Source organism: Crassostrea angulata, chromosome 10 (assembly GCF_025612915.1).
Source record: "Crassostrea angulata isolate pt1a10 chromosome 10, ASM2561291v2, whole genome shotgun sequence".
In the NCBI taxonomy this organism is placed as follows: Eukaryota; Metazoa; Mollusca; class Bivalvia; order Ostreida; family Ostreidae; genus Magallana; species Magallana angulata.
Window position 1 is genome coordinate 50,934,819 of NC_069120.1, and position 25,274 is coordinate 50,960,092.

The 25,274-nt window shown below is 32.4% G+C and overlaps 2 protein-coding genes across 2 annotated transcripts; one reads left to right on the forward strand and one right to left on the reverse strand.

Moving 5' to 3' along the window:
* Window positions 1–12,312: 12,312 nt before the first annotated feature.
* Window positions 12,313–18,021, reverse strand: LOC128167675 (uncharacterized). Its single transcript, XM_052833526.1, has 6 exons — window positions 17,874–18,021; window positions 16,751–16,809; window positions 14,464–14,616; window positions 13,943–14,002; window positions 13,693–13,783; window positions 12,313–13,509 (listed from the first exon to the last, which is right to left on the reverse strand). Exons 1-6 carry the CDS (start codon window positions 17,972–17,974, stop codon window positions 12,939–12,941), a joined length of 1,035 nt encoding a protein of 344 aa, XP_052689486.1. The 5' UTR covers window positions 17,975–18,021; the 3' UTR covers window positions 12,313–12,938.
* A 1,784-nt stretch (window positions 18,022–19,805) lies between these two features.
* LOC128164648 (O-methyltransferase MdmC-like) lies at window positions 19,806–24,803 on the forward strand. The gene is made up of 6 exons (XM_052828605.1): window positions 19,806–19,919; window positions 20,862–21,018; window positions 21,392–21,601; window positions 21,691–21,791; window positions 22,144–22,305; window positions 24,574–24,803. The coding sequence occupies exons 1-6, from the start codon at window positions 19,806–19,808 to the stop codon at window positions 24,640–24,642; spliced, it is 813 nt and encodes a 270-aa protein (XP_052684565.1). The 3' UTR covers window positions 24,643–24,803.
* Window positions 24,804–25,274: the final 471 nt, after the last annotated feature.

A 25,274-nucleotide genomic window follows, 5' to 3' on the forward strand; every position in this document is an offset into this window, starting at 1 on the left:
AGGAAAATAAATATTTTTTGTTTGTTTAACATTTGATATATTTGTTACGTGATCGAATTGAGCATTATAATTAACAGCATCAAGGTAACTTTTATTAGTAATCAAACACATACATTTTACCCTTTATTCAAAATTGACGCAAATTATAGCGTGTATAGCTTTAAAATAATTCACATATAGGCGCCTGCCCCACGTTCCGGATCAAAATTATGACCTGCATTACCCACTCTCGATCATAGCAGTGAAATTAATCGTATTCTTAAGTGTCACTTGTAATATAGTCTATTTTACCATCAATTATATATCTATTTGTTAATTGATTGCATACTGGTCTTCAAGTGCACCTGTCATAAGGGATCACTTAGTTTCAAACACAATGATTTGTGCAACACAATAATATTTCTATATGATTTTAAACTGTGATAAAAATACATGTTTAGAGAAGGCAATTCTTGGTTTTTCGGTACAAATAATCTAAAGAAAGATATGATGATTGGGAAGATTACTTTGATAAAGATGTGCACTTGTATAAATCAATCTTGAAATAAAAATTAAAGATAGAATTTAGGATACAAGACCCATTAGAATCAATTACACACAATTAAATATTAAAACACCTTTAAATCTTATCGTATGCGTAAACCATTTTATGTCTTTATTCATGTATTGAACTCATAATCGAACTTTAAGAGCGAGTTTTTATTTTATATTTACACCTCTTTGTATCCAAGGACACTTATCTTTCCTCGGTATCAAAGTCTAACTTTTTATATAACTATATGTTAATTCTTCTTATCAGCTCCAAGGTTGTTTAATTCGTATATTGGATTTTCCTATGTCTTAAATTAACATTTTGTGTACATACCTATATAAAAATAGAGTTTCTTTTATAAATAAAATACTGTTTGATGAGTTTATATTTTTACAATTTTTCTTTGTTAACAAAACTTTGAGGAAGTTTGAAGGCAGAATAAAATAATCCTAAAAATGTATCATATGAAACCCTTTATTGTTTAAACTCCAAGGCCAAAATATGTCGATCGTTCATCTCTCTCTCTCTCTCTCTCTCTCTCTCTCTCTCTCTCTCTCTCTCTCTCTCTCACGTAGGTCTTCCTGCTAAATTGTGCCAGAGTTCATAGATCCAAAGCCATGTGAATATGAGGAGGGAGCGAGTTCTGCAGAATTGTACCAGTATCTGGATATGCCATAATGATACTTTTCGTTTATGTGATACAGAGTGCTACTGAAAAGCTCACACAACGTCAGGTTAGAAAAGGCCTAACAATAATCAACGTACCATTTTGACAATTATGTTTTGTTTTAAGAAAAAAAAACCCTTTACAAAAAAATTAAAGGACAATGTTTTTAGATGGATAAAAGGTACATTTTGAAATTCAAAGATGTCTTAAAATGATAAATCCACAATCCAATTCACATACAAATGTCCCAACATCGTACATATAAAGTAAGAGAATTGCTATCATGTAATAAGAAAATAAATTAAAAAAAAATAAAGGTGATTTTGATGTATCATCCTTTTTTGATTTTAGCAATTTGATTTTGATTTAAGCAATATTTGCTTCGTTATTGTGTTTTTGTGTTTTATTATCCATGAAAACTGCCCCAAATCGATTTAAATGAAGCATTGCCTCAATTGTATCTAAACTAAACGTAGAATGTTTTTAGTAAACTAGAAGGGTTTGCTTTGTCAATCAAAGCAATAGTTCCTTATTTAACACGGTACATCCAGTTATCACAGGTGTTTTCTCGGAGGAGGTGACAAATCGAACACATGAGCTTCTGCTAGTCACTAGGGGGAATAAGTTCTCGACCAACGTGTTTTCCAAAATTGCTCGTCGAAGGGTAGGAATATTATCTGGATCTAAAAGACGAGCGGTTTTTAAAGCGATATGATATATGATATGTCACACTTGTTTATATCCTTAAGTTTGGCGTTTTTTCATCTCCATATTCTTTAGTCAACTTTCAAATCGCGCTAAATCTAATGTGTTCTTACAAAGCTCATTCATAAGCTTTCCGATCTCTGTCAAAATCGTACCAGCTGTTGCCTGAAATTCAGTGCAATAAATTATTGTTGAAACACATTTCTTCGACACTATTTGTGGCGTCTTCCTGCAGCGATTTTACTGTTTTTCCAAGATACCTAAAACTTGAGTCCAAATTTTCCAGTCTTTTTCTCGAATATTTTTTTTTGTACATGAGAATAAAAAAGTTTTGTTACTCACTCTTAGCGGAGTTCTCAGCATTTTTGGTGCAGATTTTTTAAAAATCAATGTCAGTTATTGGAAATTCTGTCTTTCTTTTGGACAGTGTTTATGACGATCGTCAATCTTACACTGGACACACATTAGTTCTATGTGGTACAGGCACAATGAAGTGTACAATTACGTTCTTCAGACATAATGGAAACCGTCCAAAAAGAAAATATTCATCTGTGTAGCCCGATATAACAGTTTCTATGTAACTTCTTGAATGAATCAATTATCAATATCAATCTTTATATGATCTAAACGATTGATACCACATATATATTTATATTAAGCTTGTAAAAAACAAAAATAAATTTGTTTTTTTCTTGCTAAAAATATCTTTTTATATGCAAATATATCTACTCCCTGCTCTCGCCTCTTATGGAATTTACTGACCAAGTATAAACCATATTAGGTCAACTTCAAACCATGTACTACTTTAGATATTTGTTTGAAAATAACCTACACGTCCCTAGTTGTAGATCTATTAGATAAAACGTTTTATCAGTGCTACGCTGCATTGATGCAAATACTATATTCTATTTTTCTATTGGCTATATGTTTAGTTTGATAATTCATTGCATAACTGGTCTCCAAGTACATCTATCGTAAGGGGTCAGTTACATGTATATAGAAGGCAGTTTAAATTATGAAAAGAAAGAAACCAAGTAATGATGATTGGAAAGATTACTTTGATAATGATGTGTATCTGTATAAATCAATATTGAAATTTAAAAAACTGACAAAATTTAAGGATAAAATTTAAGATAGAAGACTCATTAATTAATTAAGAATTAATTTAACACAAATTAACACCTTTAAATCTTTCGGTATGCATAAACCACTTTGTATCTATATTTATGCGTTTAAGTATAATATTGAACTCCTAACGAACCTCAAATCCCTAATTTTATGAGAGCGAGGTTTTAAAATGTTATGTTATATTGAAACGTCTTTATATCCAAGGACACATAACTATTCTGTGAAGTTTTTTAATGGGAATTTTCGGTACAGTTTCTAGGATCTTGAATAGGTAAACAGTGTGTTGCTCGGAACCAAAGTCTACCTTTTGATAAACGTATGCATGTATGTTAATTCTTCTTATCAGCTCTAATGTAGTTTTATTCGTTTAGATATTGGATTTTCCTATGTCTTTAGATAACATTTTGTGTACATACCAGGTCCTATATAAAAATAGAGTTTCTTTTAAAAATGAAACACTATTTGATTGCTCATGTTTTTACAATTTTATGTTAAAAACGTTGAGGAAGTGTGAAGGCAGAGATGTTTCAAAATATACTGTGGTTTCATCAATATTTGTTGAATACCAATTTTCGTTGATTTCGTTAATAAGTTTATCCTTGAAATTAAATATTCATTGAACTGCAATTTCTACTAATATTTTTTATTAATAAGGTCATTGGCCACGAATTTACGTATCCTTGAAACTGTGATTTTCACTTTATCCACGAAAATTGATACCCTTGAATATCAATGAAACCACAGTATTATATGAAATCTTTTAATGTTTAAACTCCAAGGCTAAAAATTAGAATCTCTCTAATTTCGTGCCATAGTTCGTGCAATCTGCCAATCTCTCAGGAACAATAAAGTTGTCATAGAAACGTCCCTTCACTGAATAACTTTTTTTCTAACGAGAAATCTTGACATTTAGAATCGTATTTATGGGGAAAAAATCTGAACTTCAAGTCAAAGCTTTTTTGAAGACACTTCAGTTTTTGCTGTATCCTGATTATATCATGAGTTTGTAGCCTTGTTTGCAGTGGTTGACGTCATTGGTGATCATCACTTCAATCAAAACCTCACTCACAATCAAAACGGTGGGACGAATCGCGTTTATTAAGTATCACCTCTTTGTACATGCAACCAATCGTGATAAGTTGCAAACTGCGTTCTAGAACGCAGTTCACTTTTCAATTGCAAATAAGCCCGAATCTCAAAAAGAAGAAATAAGCCCAAATCTTAAAAAGTACTTTTTGAGATTCAGGCTTATTTGCAATTGAAAAGTGAACTGCGTTCTAAAACTCAGTTCGCAATTCAAAATTTAGAATTCAAATTTTAGGCCTGAAATTTTCATGGTCATCTACTAGTGTTATACCATTACCAACTTGAAAATACACATAGAGACATGGTTGGTTGCAATGTACACTGTATTTACGTAATATCAGATTAACTTTTGACACAACTTTGAACGTCAGGCTTCGTGTTTAATTCAATTCGACATATCTTCACATTTGATGAATCTATAAAACATTTTGAATTTTTAATAAATATGATTTTTTAAAATTGCGATTTTTTCCATTTAAACCACTTAGGATTGAATTAAAACTGATTGTATACAAACCAATTCCAAACTTGAAACTTAATAAAACGTTTCCAACGAAAAATTAATATGCATTAAGAGATCAATTAATTTAACAATTTTACAGCAAGGCAACCTAGATTCACTCGGGAACGGTTTGAATTTAGGAATTTGAAGCCAGAAAGAGCATATGTTGATATTGCAGTATATGTTATGATCCTTGATCAACTTCAGTCATCAATATAGACTGGGCTCAATGGTAACTAAACTAGCAAATCTTGATCAGAATGATTTTGAAATAATCTAAGGTGTTCGACAGGGCGAAAATTATATCTTTTTAAACATTTCTGCTATATTTATTTGCCGTAACTAAATATGAAGCATTTCAAGCTCATCCGCCGTGCACGTTTTCTTTATAGTATATATTTAGGTATCTACCATAAGTATACTCCGTGGTAACAAAGTCAAATTTTTATCTTTTTTTACGACGCCCTGTAAATGCATGATAATTCACATTATCTCTTTATTTACATTGGTATCAATCGTGGGGTTCTAAATTCAAGTGCACGTTATTACAACTGGATATTTTTAACCTTTCATAATATAAACAGAAAACAACACAAATTATACAAAGTTTATTCACGAAACACAGAAGAAATCATAAAATAATTGGTAACATAATGCCATTTATGCCTCCTCATTCTCCTACCTACACATCAAACAAACTCACAAACGTGTTGAAAATTTTGTTGATCAGAATATGATTACTGTGGAATCATTAGATTTCGTGGTGGCTCAATTTTCGTGGAATTCGTGGGTACCTCGTATCCACGAATTAACACCCCAACGAATTAATAAATTAGAGCTATAAAGTAATCTTCCTCTTGCGTGTATACGAAAATACACGAAATTTCGTCCCCACGAACCTGTAAAATTTAAGCAATCCACGAAAATTGGCCCCCACGAATTCTAATGATTCCACAGTATATCCTTATCAAAACATAAATATTGATGTACATCATATCAAGTACATACCAATAATTCAAGTAGAACAAAAATTAAAATACTGTAACTGTAAAAACATATGTTAAAACCAACTGCAACATATATAATGTGTAGAATATTATACAAGGTAAACTATGCATTCAAACACATAAGTAAATTATTTATAATACAAACTGATGGCAGAGGGTGGAACATAATGCCATTGAAAGCTTTGAAAAATCCCATCATCACATAAACGAGTTATATCCTAGTTCTTAATCTATAAGCTGTCCTCTGTATTTTATTGTCTTAGTTACTTTTAGTTTGTCAGTAGCAAATTTTGATAATCGTTTAAACAGTTGGCAGACTTGAACAATGTCAATACATAGGGCACCATATATCTTTATTTTGTACAGTATGATTATGTGTGTTTTGAAGAACTCTCTCTCTCTCTCTCTCTCTCTCTCTCTCTCTCTCAAAACAAACAACAAACAAATAAAAACATAAAAGCAAAACAAAACAAACAACCCCCAGAATTAAAAAAAAAAAACCAACAACAAAACATATACAATGTATATCAATTTTTGTTATTGCTTTATTGGTTTTCATAATAAATTTTGGGCTACAATGAAATATAATCATTTATTGCATTTTGATTTAAATCCCACATTATTGTTAAAACTTATAAACGTAAACTGTTTTACCTCTGTCGGAAAAGATGCTCGGTTGTTCACATACAACTATGGTTCTGGATCTGACATCACAGCACATTGGACCAGGATTTTTCCCGTTGAAACTGAAATTCGTCTGCCCGGATTTTCCGGAACCTATAATGTGAATGACTGTCTTGTAGGTAAGTGGACATTTATATTTCTTGTGACAAGTAATTATTGCACCTCCCGATGACACCAACGTTGACATTTTGTAACTTTTCTTAAATTCGAGCTGGCTGAGGTGTTCCAAACTTGATGGCCCGGTTAATTGAAACTGTTTTGCTGTTCCATTTGCTGATAAAAATAATATTTGATCTCTGTAGGGACAAAAGCTAAAATATCCATCACTCATGTAAAATGATTTCCCAAGCTTGTCTTTTTCAACGATTTGCAAGAGTCTGCCATCTTTTCCGCTAAAAACACAAAACCGCCAAAGCGAAGAACCAAATATTTTACACCATGATATTTTACAGGACACCACAAGTTTTTCTCCTCCATATTCAACACCAAAACATTTTCCATTTTCTACTTTAATTCTCTTTGATCTATCCTCAAATCTGGAAGCAAGATCAGGGTAAAAACGAATGTGCGATGCTAGTAATCGTGGAAAAGTCACCCAAATACCTTGCTCTGTGCTTGCGATGTCGTGTGGACGACTGTCTGTTTTTATTTCATTTTTTAACAATCCGTTCTCTGAAAAAAATTTGATTGATGAGTTTGCTTTGTCAATCAAAACAATAGTACCTGTATATAACACGGCACATCCAGATATCACAGGTATTTTCTCCGAAGGAATGAGTTTTGTGTCAATGATTCGGATAAATCGAATACTTGAGTTCGTGATTGTCACGGGGAATAAGCTCTCGACCAAAGTGCTTTCCAGAATTGCTCGTCGAAGGGTCGGGATTTTCTCTGAGATTAGAAGACAGGCGATTTTCAACCCGATTCGATATTCCATGTCGCACATGTCGAAACTCTTTAGTTTGGTGTCGGCTACTTTTTTGTAACTCTTTACTTGTTCTTCTATTCTTCCAAAATCTAATGTATCCTTGCAAAGGTCTTTCATGATCTGTCCAATTCCTTTTAAAACCTCATTTGCGGTAGATTTAAATTCATTGCAATTTCTGATACACTCTGATTCTGTCTCGGTGACACAATAAGCTGTGTCGTCCTGCAGTGATTTTAACTGATTCCTAAATATCTTGAAAATATCCTCCAAACTTTCGGTAACTGGTCTCGGCTTTTTTTCAGTAAAACTTGAAATGTTCTTTTCCATTTCAAGGACAGGTGTATACATTTTCTTGCATTCTTCGTACAGGTATCTCCTGGAGTCCGTTATTGGAAAATCGACCACTGTTGATACAGTTTTTTTAGGACAAGCTTTATGAGTATTTTCAAACTTACATGTGACACACAAAGGTGTTTCATGGTACAGACACCAGGATTCTGCTCGAGCACCATGGTGTTTACATTTACGTTCTTCAGACATAATGACGATGCGTGTGCTACTGAATCAATGTAACAACTATGTCTGTGGTGATGATAAAAATCAAACGTTTTATATAGCATTTAAAGAGTGGTTTACCGAAAATAAGTTTGGTTTTCCCAAGTATAAAAATAACTGGTTATCATTTGCTTACATCAGATAAGTCTACTTTCTTTATTCGACAGATAATAACAAACCCGTCAGCTTTATTCAATAGATATATTTATCAATATCTCATTGCATTAATGCAATGATATTGCTGATAAGTGTTTTACATTTTTATCTATTTAGTTCAATTCTTTTGATTTGTATTACTAAAAATAATATTTTTATTCTAATTTGTGGAATATTAAATGTAATAAAATGGTATCTTTTTTAATGATTGGTTTATATAAAATGTATCATTGCTTAACACACTAGCATTTTGAATCGATTGACGTCGGTATGGGTAAACCCGTCAGTAAAACTCTCAATGGGTATTTTTATTACCTAGCTTTAAAGAGGCATGATCACGATTTTAGTCAATTTTGATTTTTTTTAAATTTTTATTATTTCAGTGCTTTAGGAATGCATTTCTAATGATCCGAAATTGGAGTGTTAGTTGAAGAGTTATAAGCAAGATACAGAGCTCACAGTTCTTTGTTATGCTAACAAGGCGCGTGTCATGTTTTGTTTACATTGGTTCAGTATACCGTAAAAAGTCCTTTCTGAAGCTGATTACCGTCTTCTTTGGAAGACGGTATAAAGAGTTGAAATTATTTACAGTCTCCGGGCTGTGCACTTCCTCTCCTTTGTGATTGGTAGAAAATACATGATGTGAACATTTACATTCATTTCATTGGCTGAAATACTGTTCGGCGCAAGGGAGATAATTTTCTTATGATCTTTTTCACGTACGACTTAACAAATTTTGTAGATTTTAAATCTTCAAAAGTGGGAAAACGAAAAAGCAATACAAAATGCTATTAATGAAAATCAGCCTATGATTTTCATATCTAACTAGTTGAAAGTAATATTCTATAATGTCAATTGAAACTATTTGTTTTTCTTTAAGTATTGTTTATTCAAATATTAATACAAAAATGTAAAAAAAAAAAAATAATAATGATGCGGTATGGCTAATATCGGTTAAGTTATTTGCACCTTAGATGTGTAATAAAAACTGATATCAGTTTAACAAGCTGTTAAATTCAGTGTTATAACTTTGATTTTATCAAAATAATACGAGTCTACGTCACTTCCTACCTTCCTAAGATCTATTTTAACCTACTATTGTCGCAACTTACAAGCTGGGGTACGCATTTCTCAATTTTAGACACGCAGGCTTAAAAGACACATAATGACATAAAATGTTCGACTCGCCATGCTATGTAGAGAAAGGTGACATTTATATAATAAAAGTTCTTAAATACAGACGGGGAGTTGATTTCCTATTTTGATATCTGCAAATTTTATTTCGCCAAGCAAAAAGTTTCTTAGCTGTATTTGAATAATTACGCACATTCGGGTTTTCTAACATGATTTATCGGGATTTTTTGACAAGGAATCCGAGATTTAGACGGACAACCCCATATGAATCACGTTGTGTAAAATTCAAAGATAAAATTAACGCCATCAAACTCTACGAGATGGGCAGGGATTGCTTACTCCTCTTAGGCACCCGATTCAACTATTTTTCTTTATAGATGTCCGTGTTGCTCTGCTTTGAATTTGTATTTCGCTTTATAGAATTTTGAGACAGTTTGTGTTATTGTTCGTTATGTATCAGTAAACGAAATATTTCTAGGAAAGTATATCAAACAATTTTTAACAAACCAATGATATTGATGTCTTGTATACGACAGTATATACATGTATTGGTTCTACCTTTAGATTCGATAGTCTGTAGCTACCACTGAAATCGATCTCTGAGGTAGGAATACATACGACTACAAAAAAAAATCTAAATTGTTTGTACTATCAAAAATCTGACTATTTTAAGGTATTTTTGGTATATTTCTTGAAAAAACAATGCTTCTAATTACATTACATCAAATTTATCAATTATTATCAAGTACTATGTTTCGTTAGCGGTGATAATTTGTGCGTAGGTCCATACACTGTTTTACTTCCGGTTTGCCAGAGTAAAAGTATAGGAGAGTTGGTTAAAATCAACTCCCACAAAACAATTAAACTGTCTTAGATAACTAGTTGCTGTTTATAGTTTGCTCTAAAGACGGTAAGCTTTAAAAAAAAAAGCTAAACTTGTTTTTCTATCTGTGTCGAACATAAATAAAGAGTTCCTAGCAATTGTCGCCACCATTTTATGTTTAAACCTGGAACATTCAAAGTGTGAACAAAACCTGACCTGAGCTTTGTTTACAAAACAAAGATTTGTGGGCACTGTTTCTCACTTAAAACTCGACTACTGGCGATCAAAATTATGTTGTCTATTGAAAATGCCCTATTCATGAGAACGACTCTTGTGAGAAATGTTTACGTAGTTTTTTTTTAAAATCTTTCATATTTTCCGTTATGGATTTTTGTCTTTTCTATTTGTTTATTATCAGTTAAACAGTTTTATGTTCAGTATCAAAGTCTATCCTGTGATAAATTAATCATAGTTATAAATAAAGGATAAATGTTTATTTTACCTGTATAGATTGGATTTTCCATAGTCTTAAAATATCAGTTTGTGTACACACCTATGTGAATAGAGAATGCTAGTATTACGAGTACTTATTACATAGTCAATGTTCATATTTTTGTGTGATCATTGTGATTATTATAAAAAAAAAACATATTTTGTTCAGACGTTTAACGTACATATAAAAACGATAGTGACAAAAAACTAAGAGAGACTATTTTTTCAATAATGAATATTGTACATGTACTTGCAGTGTGAATGAGGTACAATATTTAATGATGTAAATATGGTGCTCAAGAGGATATTCCCTAATTAAAAGCACGAAATATATATTTGCTTTTCATAATGAACGTTAATTAGAAGACATTTTACTTGTGGTAATTGTCCAATTAAACAACTACAAGTGTTCTTTAATTAATATCAATATTGGCAAATAAGAGTGACTAGGTTTTGAAACAGAGAGGTTCTTTATATGTCATTTTGTATGCATCATTCTTGTTTCACCTTTGGAATGGCATTTTTAACTGTGTGAAAAAGTTCTTGCATCTGGACAGTTCTTTTTTTTTATATACAATTTCTGCATCATTTAAAAACGTTTTCAGTTATCGTTTAAGCTACTGGTGATAGATATAGATAGAGACTAAACAGCGACCGGTAATGACGATGGTGTACGAGTCAACCCATTGTTATTATTATAGCAAGGAATTTGGAGTCGGTAAAACAAAATGTTGTTTCACTGTAGTTGGTTTTATGCACATTTTAACAAAAATTAAACAATGCTAGCAAGTCATCCCTTCATGAGATTTTGACCAGTTCCAAGGTTTACCATAAGTCAATACCAAAACAAAATAGAAAAAAGCCAAAGAATGGTGAAGAACAATACCGGTATATACCAGCTTGTTTTATCAATGAATACATTTAAATTGGTACATATATGCGCACATACGTTTTAAAAGTTGGGGTTTTTTTTTGCATTTTATTTCTCAGATTAAAAATTAAAATCTTTAACTTGATATAAGTTCCGAACTTGTATATAAAGAAAAATTACGTAGCCTCCAAAAATAATAAGGTACTAGAAATACTCATTTTAAAGACTAATCCAATTTGTCTCTATGACATTGCATTTGTTATCTTAAATTTCTGTTATTTTAATTGATAATTGCTGCTGCTTTCCTGAAATTTTAAAAGAGGAATAATGTGGGGGTATTCCCCATTTTTTTTATCCCAAATTGCTTTATATTTGATAAGTTCTCCTTTAATTACATGTATATTAGCTTACATTAAATTTCTAGGGTTTACTAGAGTCTTTAAATATCTGATTTTGTTAATTTCAGTAAAACCAGTTGACATCTATCCTACTACTTCAAGGCGGAAGGGGGGGGGGGGTCCGAGGATAGTTTTGTTTGTCCTTTATGGGATCTCCAAAGTGTTTTCTTGGTATATTACTCCACCCATGCAATTCAGTAAAGTTGAATTTTCCAGAGGGACGACCCCCATATATGCACGTGGCTGTCATGTTTTTATATGATATGCTAAAGATATACTAGTACTCATAAAAACAAAAATCAAACAAGTGAAGTACGTTTTTGACCATTGACTTATACGTATCAACATGACCGAGATTTGTTAATTTTCAGAGTAATTGTACAAGTTGATTATGTATATACATGTACTCACATATAAGATTATCAAAGTAAAACGGAAAAGGATTCAAACTCATCTAAAACGCAAAGAATCGCAAGAGGAATCGGCTGAAGTGCCGCAAAAATTGAATCTCCTGAGAATACGTTACTCCAGCTTTTACATGCATAATTTTCACTCATTCTGGAAATCATTCTTAGCTGACATTATAGAGAAACTTATCATAATGAATTATGAAGAATAAAGAGGAACTGCTTATATATGTGCTGTTTACTCTTACTTTTATTTTGAATATATTGATATTGAAAACTATATGCGATAAAGCATGGGAAATTTGGGTTTTTCATTTGTGATTCAAATGTGTGAGAAGGAAAGCTTCAGTTCTCAAGGTATAACTTAATATTTCATTTCTATGTGTAACTGATGTCTAGAATAAAAAGTCAGCTAATTTGGCATTATTTACAGTAAATGTTTGCCACTGATTATTTTTGTCTTTGTAAGACAAAGCTCAAAATATGGACATGTTAAAATTTTGGACTATAAAAAAAATGTTTTAGCTATCGACATTTGCCCAAAAAATCGTTACACAATAAATGATAAAAATAACTATTCCAAAACATTCAAATGAAATAATGATCGATACAGGAATTGTGATAACGATGTTTTACTCATACAGAATTAATTGGTATTTTTGGCTTGGCGTATTTATAATGCTGTACATTACTATTTGGTCGGGAACATCAACCCAAGAAAGCTTACAGTTGGTGGGATCCAGCATCATTCGATTGATTCAAATAAATTTAAACCAGTTTTATTTTCATTTTTTCTGCTTGAAACAACGTTCAAGAATTTTTTATTAATCGGTTCAAAATCTGAATAGCATTTTCCTTTGTCGTTATAAGTAGTTTTCTGCATTTGTTTGGTCAGATTCAATTACATCTAGATAATTTTCTACTTGATCAGGTTCGGAAGCAATGACATCCAGATAGTTTTTTCTTTGATTACGACTCGTCTCAGCAGCGCCTAAATAGTTCTCTCTTTCACCTATGTCAGGCTCAACATCCATATACCCATCTTCTTGACATTGGTCGGGTTCGTGTAGTTTTCCTTCCATTTTTAAGTAAGATTCATTTTTTTCCTCGGACATTTGGGAGATGTTTGCTGTGTTAGATTTAAAAGACTCCATAACCACAGCGACCTTAGGTGGACATGCTACAGCTGCCGATGGAACCCTCCTAGGATCATTCGATTCATAAATCCCACCCTGCCCCTTTCCTTTTTGTTTGTTACACACAAGATGTTGCCTTTTAGATGATATAGGCTCCAGGTAATTTTCCTGCTGGGCTCTATTTATGGTTTCTATTACAGCGCCATCTTTAAGATCGTTTCCCTTCATGGCTTCATAAGAATGTAATTGAACTTCTTCAAATTTGATATGCGTTTCCATGTATCCAGAAGGTTGTTTGCTAATTTACGATATAAAGAAATACTATCAGAACACAATTCAGTCACACAGAAACTGATAATTTTTAAATTCCTTTGAAATTATTGGACTGTATAGTATAATATTGATACCTAAAATTATCACAGGCAAAAACACTGAAACATATTAATCTTTTAAATAAATCAGTTGATTTACTGTGACGTACAGTGATGGTTGTTGTCGATACAAGTGGACCGTGGCGGAAACTAAAGCCACAAAGAGTAAACCAATCACCACGCCCTGTGCTATTACTGCAGCTGGAAAAGAAATAAAAAACGACAAAAATACGGATAAGCATTTTGCTGTTACACTGCTAATTACTCTGTAATCGTGTATTTCTTCAACCATTACTTGCAATGCATTTATTTTGATATGTCTTAATAATTTTTTTGGTATTGTTTTCACTTTTTATTTACCTTCCAAAGACTTGCATGAATTGGATTGAAGAGATATCATTTCATCTGATTCTTCATCTCCTGCAATAAAATTTCAAAGGCGTTCAATGAAAATATCAATCCATCACTTAAGGGTATTGTAAAAACATATCAACTTTTTAGTACTTGTATATATGGCTCAAATAGTACTGTAATATTCATGATGTTTAAATGTTAATGTAATAATCATCGAGAATATCATTCTTTACAAAATAAATAAAGAATCCAAATTTGTACATTGCTTTTTATTGTTGCACACAATTTAAATGTTAATGATTTAAATTTTTGTTAACACTGTGCTAGTATTGATAACAAATGTTTGTTTGTATAGATCAATATGGAAGACTCTGTAATGATGGACAATGTCAGGAAGGAAAGGACAAAAATGGGTCATGTCTGCTGTCCGATCCTATTTCATTTTGAAATAAAATATTGTTTAAACTAAATGTCATGAATTAACTATGTAAGATATATATGGTCAAATCAGGCTGTACAATGCTCACCACGTGATCTGTTCCTTCCAATATGAACACATCCAAACGCTTTACTACACCGCTGGGTTGGCGGACAGTCACAAGGCTTCACACAAAACTGACCGTAGAAACCATCCGGGCATCTTCTGGTGCAGTTCAACCCCATTGTACCGGGTTGGCAGGCTATTGTAGAAAAAGAAATATTTGAAGTATAGTGTATTTATGTAATGTATAGACACACGTTTTAACATCTCCATACTTGAATAAATTACACAATGAAGTTGTTGCATGTCAATAAAATATTCAAATTGAAAACAACGGATATACTCTGTGATTATGCTTGCTAAAGAACTTTTATTTTTTGATTATATAGAAGATATATAATAATTGTGTTTCTCAAAAAGACTTTTATCTTCGATACGCTCGATAAGTTTAGGAATATCACAAATTATATACTTATTCTTTAATTGAAATCCTATAAGTGTTTTTTCAAAGACTTGACTTAAGTTGGGTCATAATTAGGACTTAGGCCTAATCTTAGCACCTGCATAAGTCCTACTTAATTAAGTATTTTTATACCGTAACATAATGTGATAGTTTGACTTAGTTTTATTTTTAGCATTAACCAGTTATTCATTCATTCACTTTTTCCATCTTTCACTCTTTGCGTTGCACTGATACTAACAGTGTAAAAAGTGTGTGTAAACTAAAACACTCCTATTCTAAATAATGGTATAGCCCGATTAGGTTATTTATTTCAGTGGTTTGGATTATTCCATTTGAAGAGTATTTTTATAATTACGGTTTGTGATTGGTCAGTATTGGTCACTACTGATGGAGTTAGGCGGGAGATATTCTTTTGTATTCTGGTTTTGTAATTCTTTAATTGCAATCTAGACTTCTAACCAGAAAGGTGTGTTGTTGAAATTCAGACTGAGACAAAGCATGCAGACTCAGACCTGTAAGTTATTCTTTTAAAACATAATTCTTTTAAATAAATACAATTCTAAACTTTTACAGGTTAAAAATTAAAATAAATGAATAAAGTTAATTAGTAAGTATGAGTGTGTAGAGTGAATGTTTTGAATACAGTACAATGTAAATATCGTTGGGCAGTATATGCCTTATATATTTAATTGTGCAAACAAGTCTTAAATATTGTATAAATTGCAAATATGTCAAGTTCTCATAATGAGCCTGATTGATACATATATGCAGTGTCGGGCACTCAGTTCCATAAATTGGTAACTATCTGTTGAAATTCATTATTTCCAATAGTTTTAATATAATCTAAATATTAGAGTAATGATTCTAATTGTTGGAACTGTTATTTAGCATAAAATTCAGATTTATCGTGTATTGAGATTAAATGTAAAGAGATAAAATTGACCTATAAGTAATTGTATGTTATACATGTTTGTGATGTCTATAATGTTTGTGTTGTTATAGTGGTGTGCTTATATGTTTTATATATTGTTTTAGGGTGAAACGATAAATGCGACGTAACGGTCAGAATATATAATATAGAACCCTACAATCGTCTTGGTGTTTTATTTATTCGATCAAGAACGGTTACAAACTTAGCAATGTCTTAGCTAAGTCATGCTTAAAAAATATCCGTTAAATGCGATGTGGATATTAAAACAATTTGATGAAATATTTTGTAAAACTGGTGATATCGAGATACCGAGTATATACATGCATTTTAACAATTTTGAGGATTTTTGCATTGTTTGTAGAATAGTGGAATTGAAATAAATTTTGAAGTTTCACAAACGAGTGAAATCATTGCAAATGTTTGGTATGTGTTTGAGTTATTGAACATAACTACTACACAAGCTTTAGTAAAATGGTTGAATTCAATAAACGCACATTTAATTAATTTGCTGTGAAATTCGGTTTACTCGTTATACTTTTTTACTTTTTTATGAATGAATACTTGTGGCTCATGATAAGATTTTGACTTAAGTAAGGTCATAAATAGGACTTAGGCGGAATCTTAGGACCGCATAAGTCATACTTAAGTACACGTATGTCTTATACCGTAACATAAAGCAAACTTAGCAATGTCTTAGGTAAGGCATGCATATGTTGATAAGTAAAAACGAATAATTCATTTCCTAATCGAATTTGAATTTATTGGTAACAAATGATTATCCTAGGTTAACATCTTAATAATAACTTTAATCTAGTCAGTTTGCCCATCGATATGTATATATAAGCAGGGCGGTCTAGTGATACTTTTTGAACATGAGTAAAAGATCCCCAAGGATAATTAGATTTACTGTACTTAAGAATATATACATGTACTTCTTACCGATACATTCTCCTCCTATGTCGATGTAGTTCAGACAACAAGTTAGAATCGAAGCATTTCTGAAAAGTAGTGAATGATATTTATTATTTTACGCAATTTTAACGTGTGTGATACCATTACTAAACAAACTTTGTACGTTTAGTTAACTAATGTTGGGGCGCAAGCAGGGTTTGCATATTATTATAAGATATGCAAATAACCTAAAATCGTAAAAACATTTTTATAATTAATTGAATTATTTAATTGCTTACATTTTAATTGAACAATATGCTGAAAACTATATATAAACATCAGTATAACAAATTGTTCCTTGTATTAGAATACCGCCGGATACGATAAAATACAATCAAGTTCTTCGAGCTTTATTGGATTCGATCACGCCTCGACCGTTTTTGATCATCTCATAATACTCAAAGAATGTCTCATTAACAAGTCAGATTTCTAATATTGACTTCGGTTTGAACTATAGTATGATTGAACATTAACTGAATTAAGTCGAATATCATAATTAACGCACGAAGTATCTCACACATTTTTCCTTGAATTTTTTGTCATGTGGTTGCGAAAATGATAGTTTTGAGCTTTTTTGAGAACAGATTTTAAATAATCGGTAAAGTTTGAGCAATAAACGATGGAAAATTGATCTTATCTTTGGCAACAGATACTCTATGTTAGTTAATGATGCCGCCTTATTATACATCAATTTGCATGTATTTTTAAAAAAATCAGTCAGCTTTATATTTTTTCTTTCTTCTCTCTTTCTTTTTTTAAACAGAAAATTAACATCACTGGTCGAGAGTTCGGAATTGGTTGAGGATGAGGAAGTTGTAGAGTGGTAGAGGGGGAAACGGAAACACAACAAATCAACATGACCTCATATTTCTATTGTTGAACATTAATGTATAAATTGAAATCAATGCGTTGTTGTTTTTTTAGGGGGGGGGGATCAGTGACTAAGATTGCAAATTAAAGCTGTATAATCAAGATATTTACAAGTGACAAGCAATGACATGAACAAGGATTTTTTAAGAGCAATTAAAATCTCTGATTAATAAGTACTTAAAAACAATTTTTTGACAAGACTTATATAAATTGAAATAAAGTTCCAGAGTTGCACACTTACCCAGGGCTTGGGCATTGTCCATCTTGTATCTGTGCAGTGATACCATGTACGTAAATGTTTACAATAAATATCACATACAAAGAGATTCTTTTTTCGTGCATCTCCTGTTCTGATAGGTATAAACCAAACTTGTCATATCATCTCCTTAAACTGCATATGGCTTTATTTCCTTCTCTATGGAGCGCCAAATTAACTTAAACTCAAATAATTGATTATCTCCTCAATTTAATTTAATTCATTATTGGTATGTAAATAACTCTTAACTAAAATGTGTGTGTATGTTAACAGAGAATGTGGTCTGATAGAGAGCAAATTTAAGCCTAAAGCCTCAGTCACAACAACTGGTCGTACGTGTTTGGTGATCATGTGTGTGCCAAGAGTTTTGTCACTTGTGGCTCCCGTGGCTGATCGTACCGTGCCGTAAAAACCGTTTGAAGTAATTGAGAGTGCAGCGTTAAACAAACGAACGTTTCACTGCCAGTCGTAGGTGTCACGTACAATTTTGTTTAAAGACGGGTTTGCCACTTGCAATATGCGATGCCTGTAGGAAACGTGCTTTAATTAATCTAACGAATATCGTGCACCAGACGTACGTTTGCGTTGTCAACGGTAGTAAACATTCGCGTCGTAGGTTACCTGCACGTCAATCGTACAGACGTCTTTCTGTGTCCAACGACTGCTGCATAGACAATTTAGTTTTCACTAGAATCTTTGATTTGATTTTGATGAATCGTAAAACTATCGATTCTCTTATCCTTAAGGGAATTTTTTTCATAATCATATTTTATAAAAATCTTGATTCGCACGCACCACGAGCAATTGGTGTACGCATGACGTTTACAAGTGTGACGTACGTTTACTGTGCGTTCAATTTATATGTATATGGTGAGCACATGCGACTTGCAGTCAATGAACATGTAACGCAAGGGACAAGTGTGATCTCTTTATGTCATTCGTACAAGTCAAATCGTACGGTCATCTTACGAGTTCCTTGAACGAACCGCAAGCGTAGCGTACGTTTTCAGTTCTCGCAAGGAAACCGTGGTGATTGTTGTGCATGTCCATGCGTGCTTACGCGAAGCACACGTCCTTCCAAAATCGTAAGATGCACTTGCGTGTCCCGCAAGATTTTTTCCTAAAATCCGCCCGTAGACCACCCGTAGAAGCACCTACGACCAGTTGTAACCAAGCCTTAATGTTAATTGCATATAAAATCTACACAGTCGATTTGAATGATTACTAAGAAAATCGTTCTAGAATCCGTATATAGCTATATGTATCTACAGATGGAAGAGGATCGTTCATTATGATATTAGACGTGCTTATTGTGCAATGTTCAAACCTTTATTTACCATGTTAAAGTTATTTAACTGTTTAAATACCTTTAACTTTGGCGCAGTTTACCGTTTAAAAACGGTCAATACACGATAGATATCACAATCCTAAATATATCAACAAAAGGGTGTTCACTTTACAAGACTAATTTAATGTCACCCAAAAATGTGCAAGTATATTATTTAACGGCCTTTTACTTCTTTTGAAAATATATTAATAAATAAATACATATCACAACATCAAACATAAAAAAAAACACAAGGTAAATCAGTATGGAGTTTTTATCAATGAAAAAAATTGTTTTTCAATATAAAAAAGAATTTCTATACATGTACTCTAGAAAGTGAGTCAAACCAGGTCATGTGATCGTGTAACCGGTATAGAGTGGTTCTTTGTAAATACTGATTAAAGAAACTGTTGACCCCCAATTTAAAACGACCGCGTGTGCGAAAGAAATATTTAATCTAGAACATTAAAAGGAACGTCGAACACCAATATTGCATTTTAAATAGGAACATTGCGTTACGAATTGGGGGTGAAATATCGAAGAGGTCATTCGGGGGGGGGGGGGGGGGTATAAAAGCCGATGCAATCCCCATGAGACTGGACCCAGCTTACAGAAAGCTGCAGAAACTGAGGGACCTGGTGAGAGAACAGAAGGTCCCGTCTAAGATCAGCGAGGAGATAGATGAAGTCCTGGATCTGATGAAGGTCAGTGGAAAGTTGTACAGCTTTGTTGGTCACTTGGACAGAGAGAGTCGTGGAATTAATTTAAAATCTTTCAAAACTACATAAATTCGAACTTTTAAAGATAACTTGCAAGAATTCCGTTTGCGTTGAAAATACTTGAGAAACTTTTTTAAAATTATTATCATAATTGTGTTTTAACAGGATTATAATTATAATTGTGACTTGGTGCTTATTGCTCCGAGTTTCCTTAAACAAAAAAATGCTCTCTTTGGTGATTCATGTGGGATATGAAAGTGGCGACATTGCAGAAAAATACATAACCCGCGTTACCGGGTTATGTATTTTTGTCTGCAATGATCGCTACCGTCATAACCCACATGAATCATCAAAGAAAACATTTTTTCGGTATTTATATCTTTCTTTTAACAAATTAATAAATTGATTGTAAAAGTAAGTTAAATTCACTAAATTACTGTTAATGTACATCAGTACGTTAGATAAAAGAAACAGCCAATTCGTTCCCTATGAAAATTTGAATCTGACATCATCATGATTATTTCGTGCAGTCTATGATTTTTCTTAGATCGCTGTAAGTTTCAACCAATTGATAAACGGGAAGTGTAGATTTCAGTCCGGTCAATTTTTGCAGTTTCAGTCGTTGTAGGTTTCGACCAATCGATTTAAACGGGGTGTGTAGATATCGATCGACCCTGTTAATTTCTATAGAGCTATGCATTAACTATAAGTTTCCGTAAGAAATAGAGGGAATCATACTCGGTAGATGTAAATGTAGAACAAATGGGGGGAAAAATCAATATTTTTTGTTATATATTTGTGCAAAATATACGTAAAATCGATTTATGTTTGGTATTATGAATAAAGAAAAGAAATTGTAACACTATTGTTCTCTTTTATAAGTGTGTATAGTTTATTACATGATAAATAATTTTCCTCGTTCCACAGAGTCGCATGGACTATTGCGAGGGAATTTCGACACATCCCAGCAAGGACCTCCAACAACTCGTGCACTCCACGCTAAATCACCAATGGCAGACAGCTGTTGACCAGGGAAAGTTGACCGAGATCCCCAGTACATTGATGATGTCTGGGAATCTGGAAGGTACGCTGTATATTAATTCCGCCGTGCACGCAAAGTTTATTTAAAATCCATCCCTCAATAAATTGTACTTATTCAATGTCATAAATTCGTTATATCATTTTAACGTTTACAAAAGAAAATTATATTTAAAAAGAAGATGTGTCCTTTCTTTTAGGTAGATGATAGAATATCGAATTTAAAAAAAACCGCGTTTCATGTTCACAAAAGGAAATTCTATAAAAAAGAAATATACGTCCGTTCTTTTGGGTAGATGATATAATATTGCATCAGAAAAACAGATTAAACTTCCTTTAATTTTGAAGTTTGACTAACATATCTATAGAAAGATTTAACCATATCAATTCAAAACCCAAATTCATATTTTTTTTTCCAGTCCAGTTTTTGCGATCCCTGGCAAGCCTTGGTAACGTAAAGCGTATCCTAGAACTAGGTATGTTCACTGGGTGCACGGCGCTGGCATTCGCAGAGAGCATTCCAGAAGACGGACAGGTCGTGACCTGCGAACTTGACCCTTATATCGCTGACACTGCAAGGTCATTTTTGGACAAGTCGGGATGTGGGAAAAAAGTTGAAATCATGAAAGGTAAAGTAAGATAGCTTTCAAATTAAAATTTTTAATTGAAACTAGCACTCTAATCGTGAACTTAAACAATGCTGCTTTGAATGCATTAGGTCCCGCCAAGTCATCGATGGAGGTTCTCGCTCAAAAGAAACAGCAGTTTGATCTAATCTTCATAGACGCCGACAAACCAAGCTATACCACCTACTACAAGGTACAGACATGTCAACCACATAAACTATTTTACCAAAGACAATATAATTATTAAAGACCATTTTATTTTAAATTAATGAATATTTATTACCGTGTAACCGCAATCGGAATATCTCAAATTCTTCCTAAACCAATATTGTTTGTTTATCTAATGACGCACAATTTCTAAATTCAGTTTTTGAATGACCTCATATTCAATTTTTATCATCCTAATAATCCTTTGAAAAATCAGTGATTGTTTGAAATATTAGATAAATTCAAATCTGAACAAATGATCCCAAAATATAACCAGTTTCATTTCTGTCGCTTCGGTGTTATTCAAGCAATTTTAAAATCTTGTAACCATGTTGCAGATGATCTGGGATTTAGGACTTCTGGCACCAAATGGGACCATAGTGGTGGACAATGTCCTGTTCTTTGGGGATCCGTACACAAAGGAGGGGTTTATGGGTGAACGAGGAGAAGGCGTTACCAAATTCAACGAAATGGTCAGACAGGACGGAAGTGTCCACAAGGTACTTGCCTGTATTCTTTTATCCGAAGATATAAAATGTGTGGGAACATGGGTGTATATATAAGGCTAGTATAGATGACATTATTAAGAACCTCCATATAGGTCATGCATATATGAGGATGCACAATAATTCTTCTTTTGTTCTGCAGAATAACAAACAGATTACGGCCATATTACTGAATACTTAGTCTAATAATTAGGGCCCCGCAAGGATTTGCGGGTGCCCTATAGTAATCACTCTGTCCGTCCGTCCTTCTGTCCGTCCGTCCGTCTGTCACTCTTCCGTCCACAAATTTCCTGTTTTTTTCTAATAACTTTTTTTATGGTTGCCCAATCAAGTTCAAATTTGGTATGGTAGTTCAGTAGGCAGAAATACATATTTTGATGCTAAGTTTGGTTCTCTATGTCTTCTGGTTTGGAGCTGGGGTGGTGGGGTAGATTCATAACTATGCATAAGAAGAATGGGCAAAGAGAGATAACTGCTGAGAATGAATGGGCAAAGAGAGATAACTGCTGAGAATGTTACCATTGTATACAATGAAGGCTGTGCAATATTTGTCCTTTGGGATTAATTAACCTTCCACAGGAAGAAAATCCTAAGCTTTATCTTTATCTGTCACATTGAGATTAATTACTGCACTGCCTGTGTCTGCAAATGAACTTTGTTTTGAAGTTAAGGTCAATTTTGAATGATGTGTAGTATTGTGTACATTCTTTGAAATATGGATTTGAAATATAATATTCATATTTTTGGGGTTAAAATACCGTACACAATGATTTATGATAGTTTTATCGAATAGAGGCAAAGCCTAGGTATCATTGCATTGGTATCAATTCTTTGTTTTTTTAACAAATTTTATTTCATCCCATGTTAACCCACTTTATCCCGTGGATATGACTCATTGGATATTTTTTTGATATTCCAGAGTTGTGACTTTACAATGGGATTTGCCTAGGCATAATGAAGTAAAAATAATGTAGAGTTTTATAAACAGTGTAAACATTGATTGCGGTGTATAAAATATGGGATAAATAGAATCTCAGGATTTGTAGTATAATATGATTTTTATCCAACTTGTGTGTTTTATCCCCTCACTAAGGCTCAAGAAAAAAACACTTTAATTGTTGGATGAAAATCATATCCAACTACAAATCACGAGATCCTATATATTCCAGTTCTTTACATCTTCTGCCGGGCATTTATTTTTCATCATTGTTAATATAAAGAGGATGGAATTCAAAGTTTTTTTCACTTCTCTATATTAATTGTCATAGCGGGGCCCTTCCTGACTGGTCAGTTTTCTAGTTCAAGTTACTTCAATATTAGAAACTAATTAAAGAGTAAAAAATAGAATGGTTTTAAATAAGATTTGTATGCTGTTGCTTCATTTTATAATACCCAATATATTTGTTTTTAATTCTTTTGTAAAAACTTTTTCTCTTTGATATAAATATTAAATGTTATGACTCCTGAGAGAACCCTCTTAACTTAGTATTTTACTGAACGGGACCTGGACACGATTTCAGATGAAAATTTTATTTTTGATTTCTACGTATAAAATAGCTTATTTTTGTATTTTGAATGATTCACCAAAAGAGATACAGAGGAAAGAAGTCGTTGTTATGTAAACAAAACTCGAGTCTTGTATTTGTTTACAAATACTGTAAAGTAAAGAAACTGCCATTTCTTTATCAAAATAACTTGTGGAAACAAGATAGACTGATTCACTGGGTTCATAAATAATTTCGTCAGAACAAACAGCAACATTAGATTGAAATCTATACCAATACAACAAATTTGTAAACATTAACAGGACCCGAGCTTTGTTTACAAAACAAAGAATTCTGACTTATGTAACTCGCTTGTAACTCGATATTTGACGTTCAAATTTTGTCAAAGCATTGAAAACATCTACATGTATATTAACAATTCTAGACGTAAAAATTGGAAAAATAAATTTTGGAAATTTTGAGCTCAAATCATGTCCAAGTCCCTTTAAAAATTTGAAGCACACAGAAAGAGAAGTGGACTCATTTATTGCAAGTTGTGCAATTCTATAAAAATTATACCCATCGAGGAAAATTGCATTTTTTTATTTAATCTGGAAAAAATATTTATTTTAAATTGAAAAAAGGTGTATCTCTCTAATTATGATACTTAATTAACATGACTGTGTATCCTAAATTGGATATACAAATATTTAAATGATATACGTGTTATTATATCAATATAGGAATTACTGTACTTGATTTTTATCGTTAATTAAAGATAATGGTGCCAATAAGAGACGGTATGTTCATTATACGGAGGAAGACGGACGTGGACGGCCGGAAGTAGGAGGAAGCCTCTACTGACCCGTTTTAATTCATTTTTATTTCGTGCAACAGCAGAAATTATATGTCTTAAAAACATTTTATAATGAAAGCCACGTGTTCATGTTATTACAAATGTATGTGACAATAACAAATAAAACGATTCATTTCTAATAAAGTATCTTTGTTGCTTCGTGGGGAAAAAACATAATAAACAAAACCTCTGATTTCAGTGCATTTTAAGTCGTTCGTGTAATGATATTGCAGTACAAAATAAATATTTACGTGCATGCGTGCGTGCACGCGCGCGAGTGTGTATCATTTCATTAACTCATGAAATAAGTAGTTTCAACTTTTTTTTAACTTTCTTTATTGCGTACGACATACATCTTATTGCATACGAAATTTTTTATAAATAATATCTGCAGCACATTGCATGGATTTACTAACAGATGGTAATAGCAATGAATATGTAGTACAGTGATAATAGCATTGGAGAATGTACAATTCAACACATCGATTTAATTACAACAATTGTTTTAAAAATAGTATATCAGTCAACATGTAGTTTGAAGGCATGATGCAAGAATTTCCCTAAGTTACAGAGTTCTCTAACATTGTTTACACATAATAGCTGTATAAATTTATACATTGATG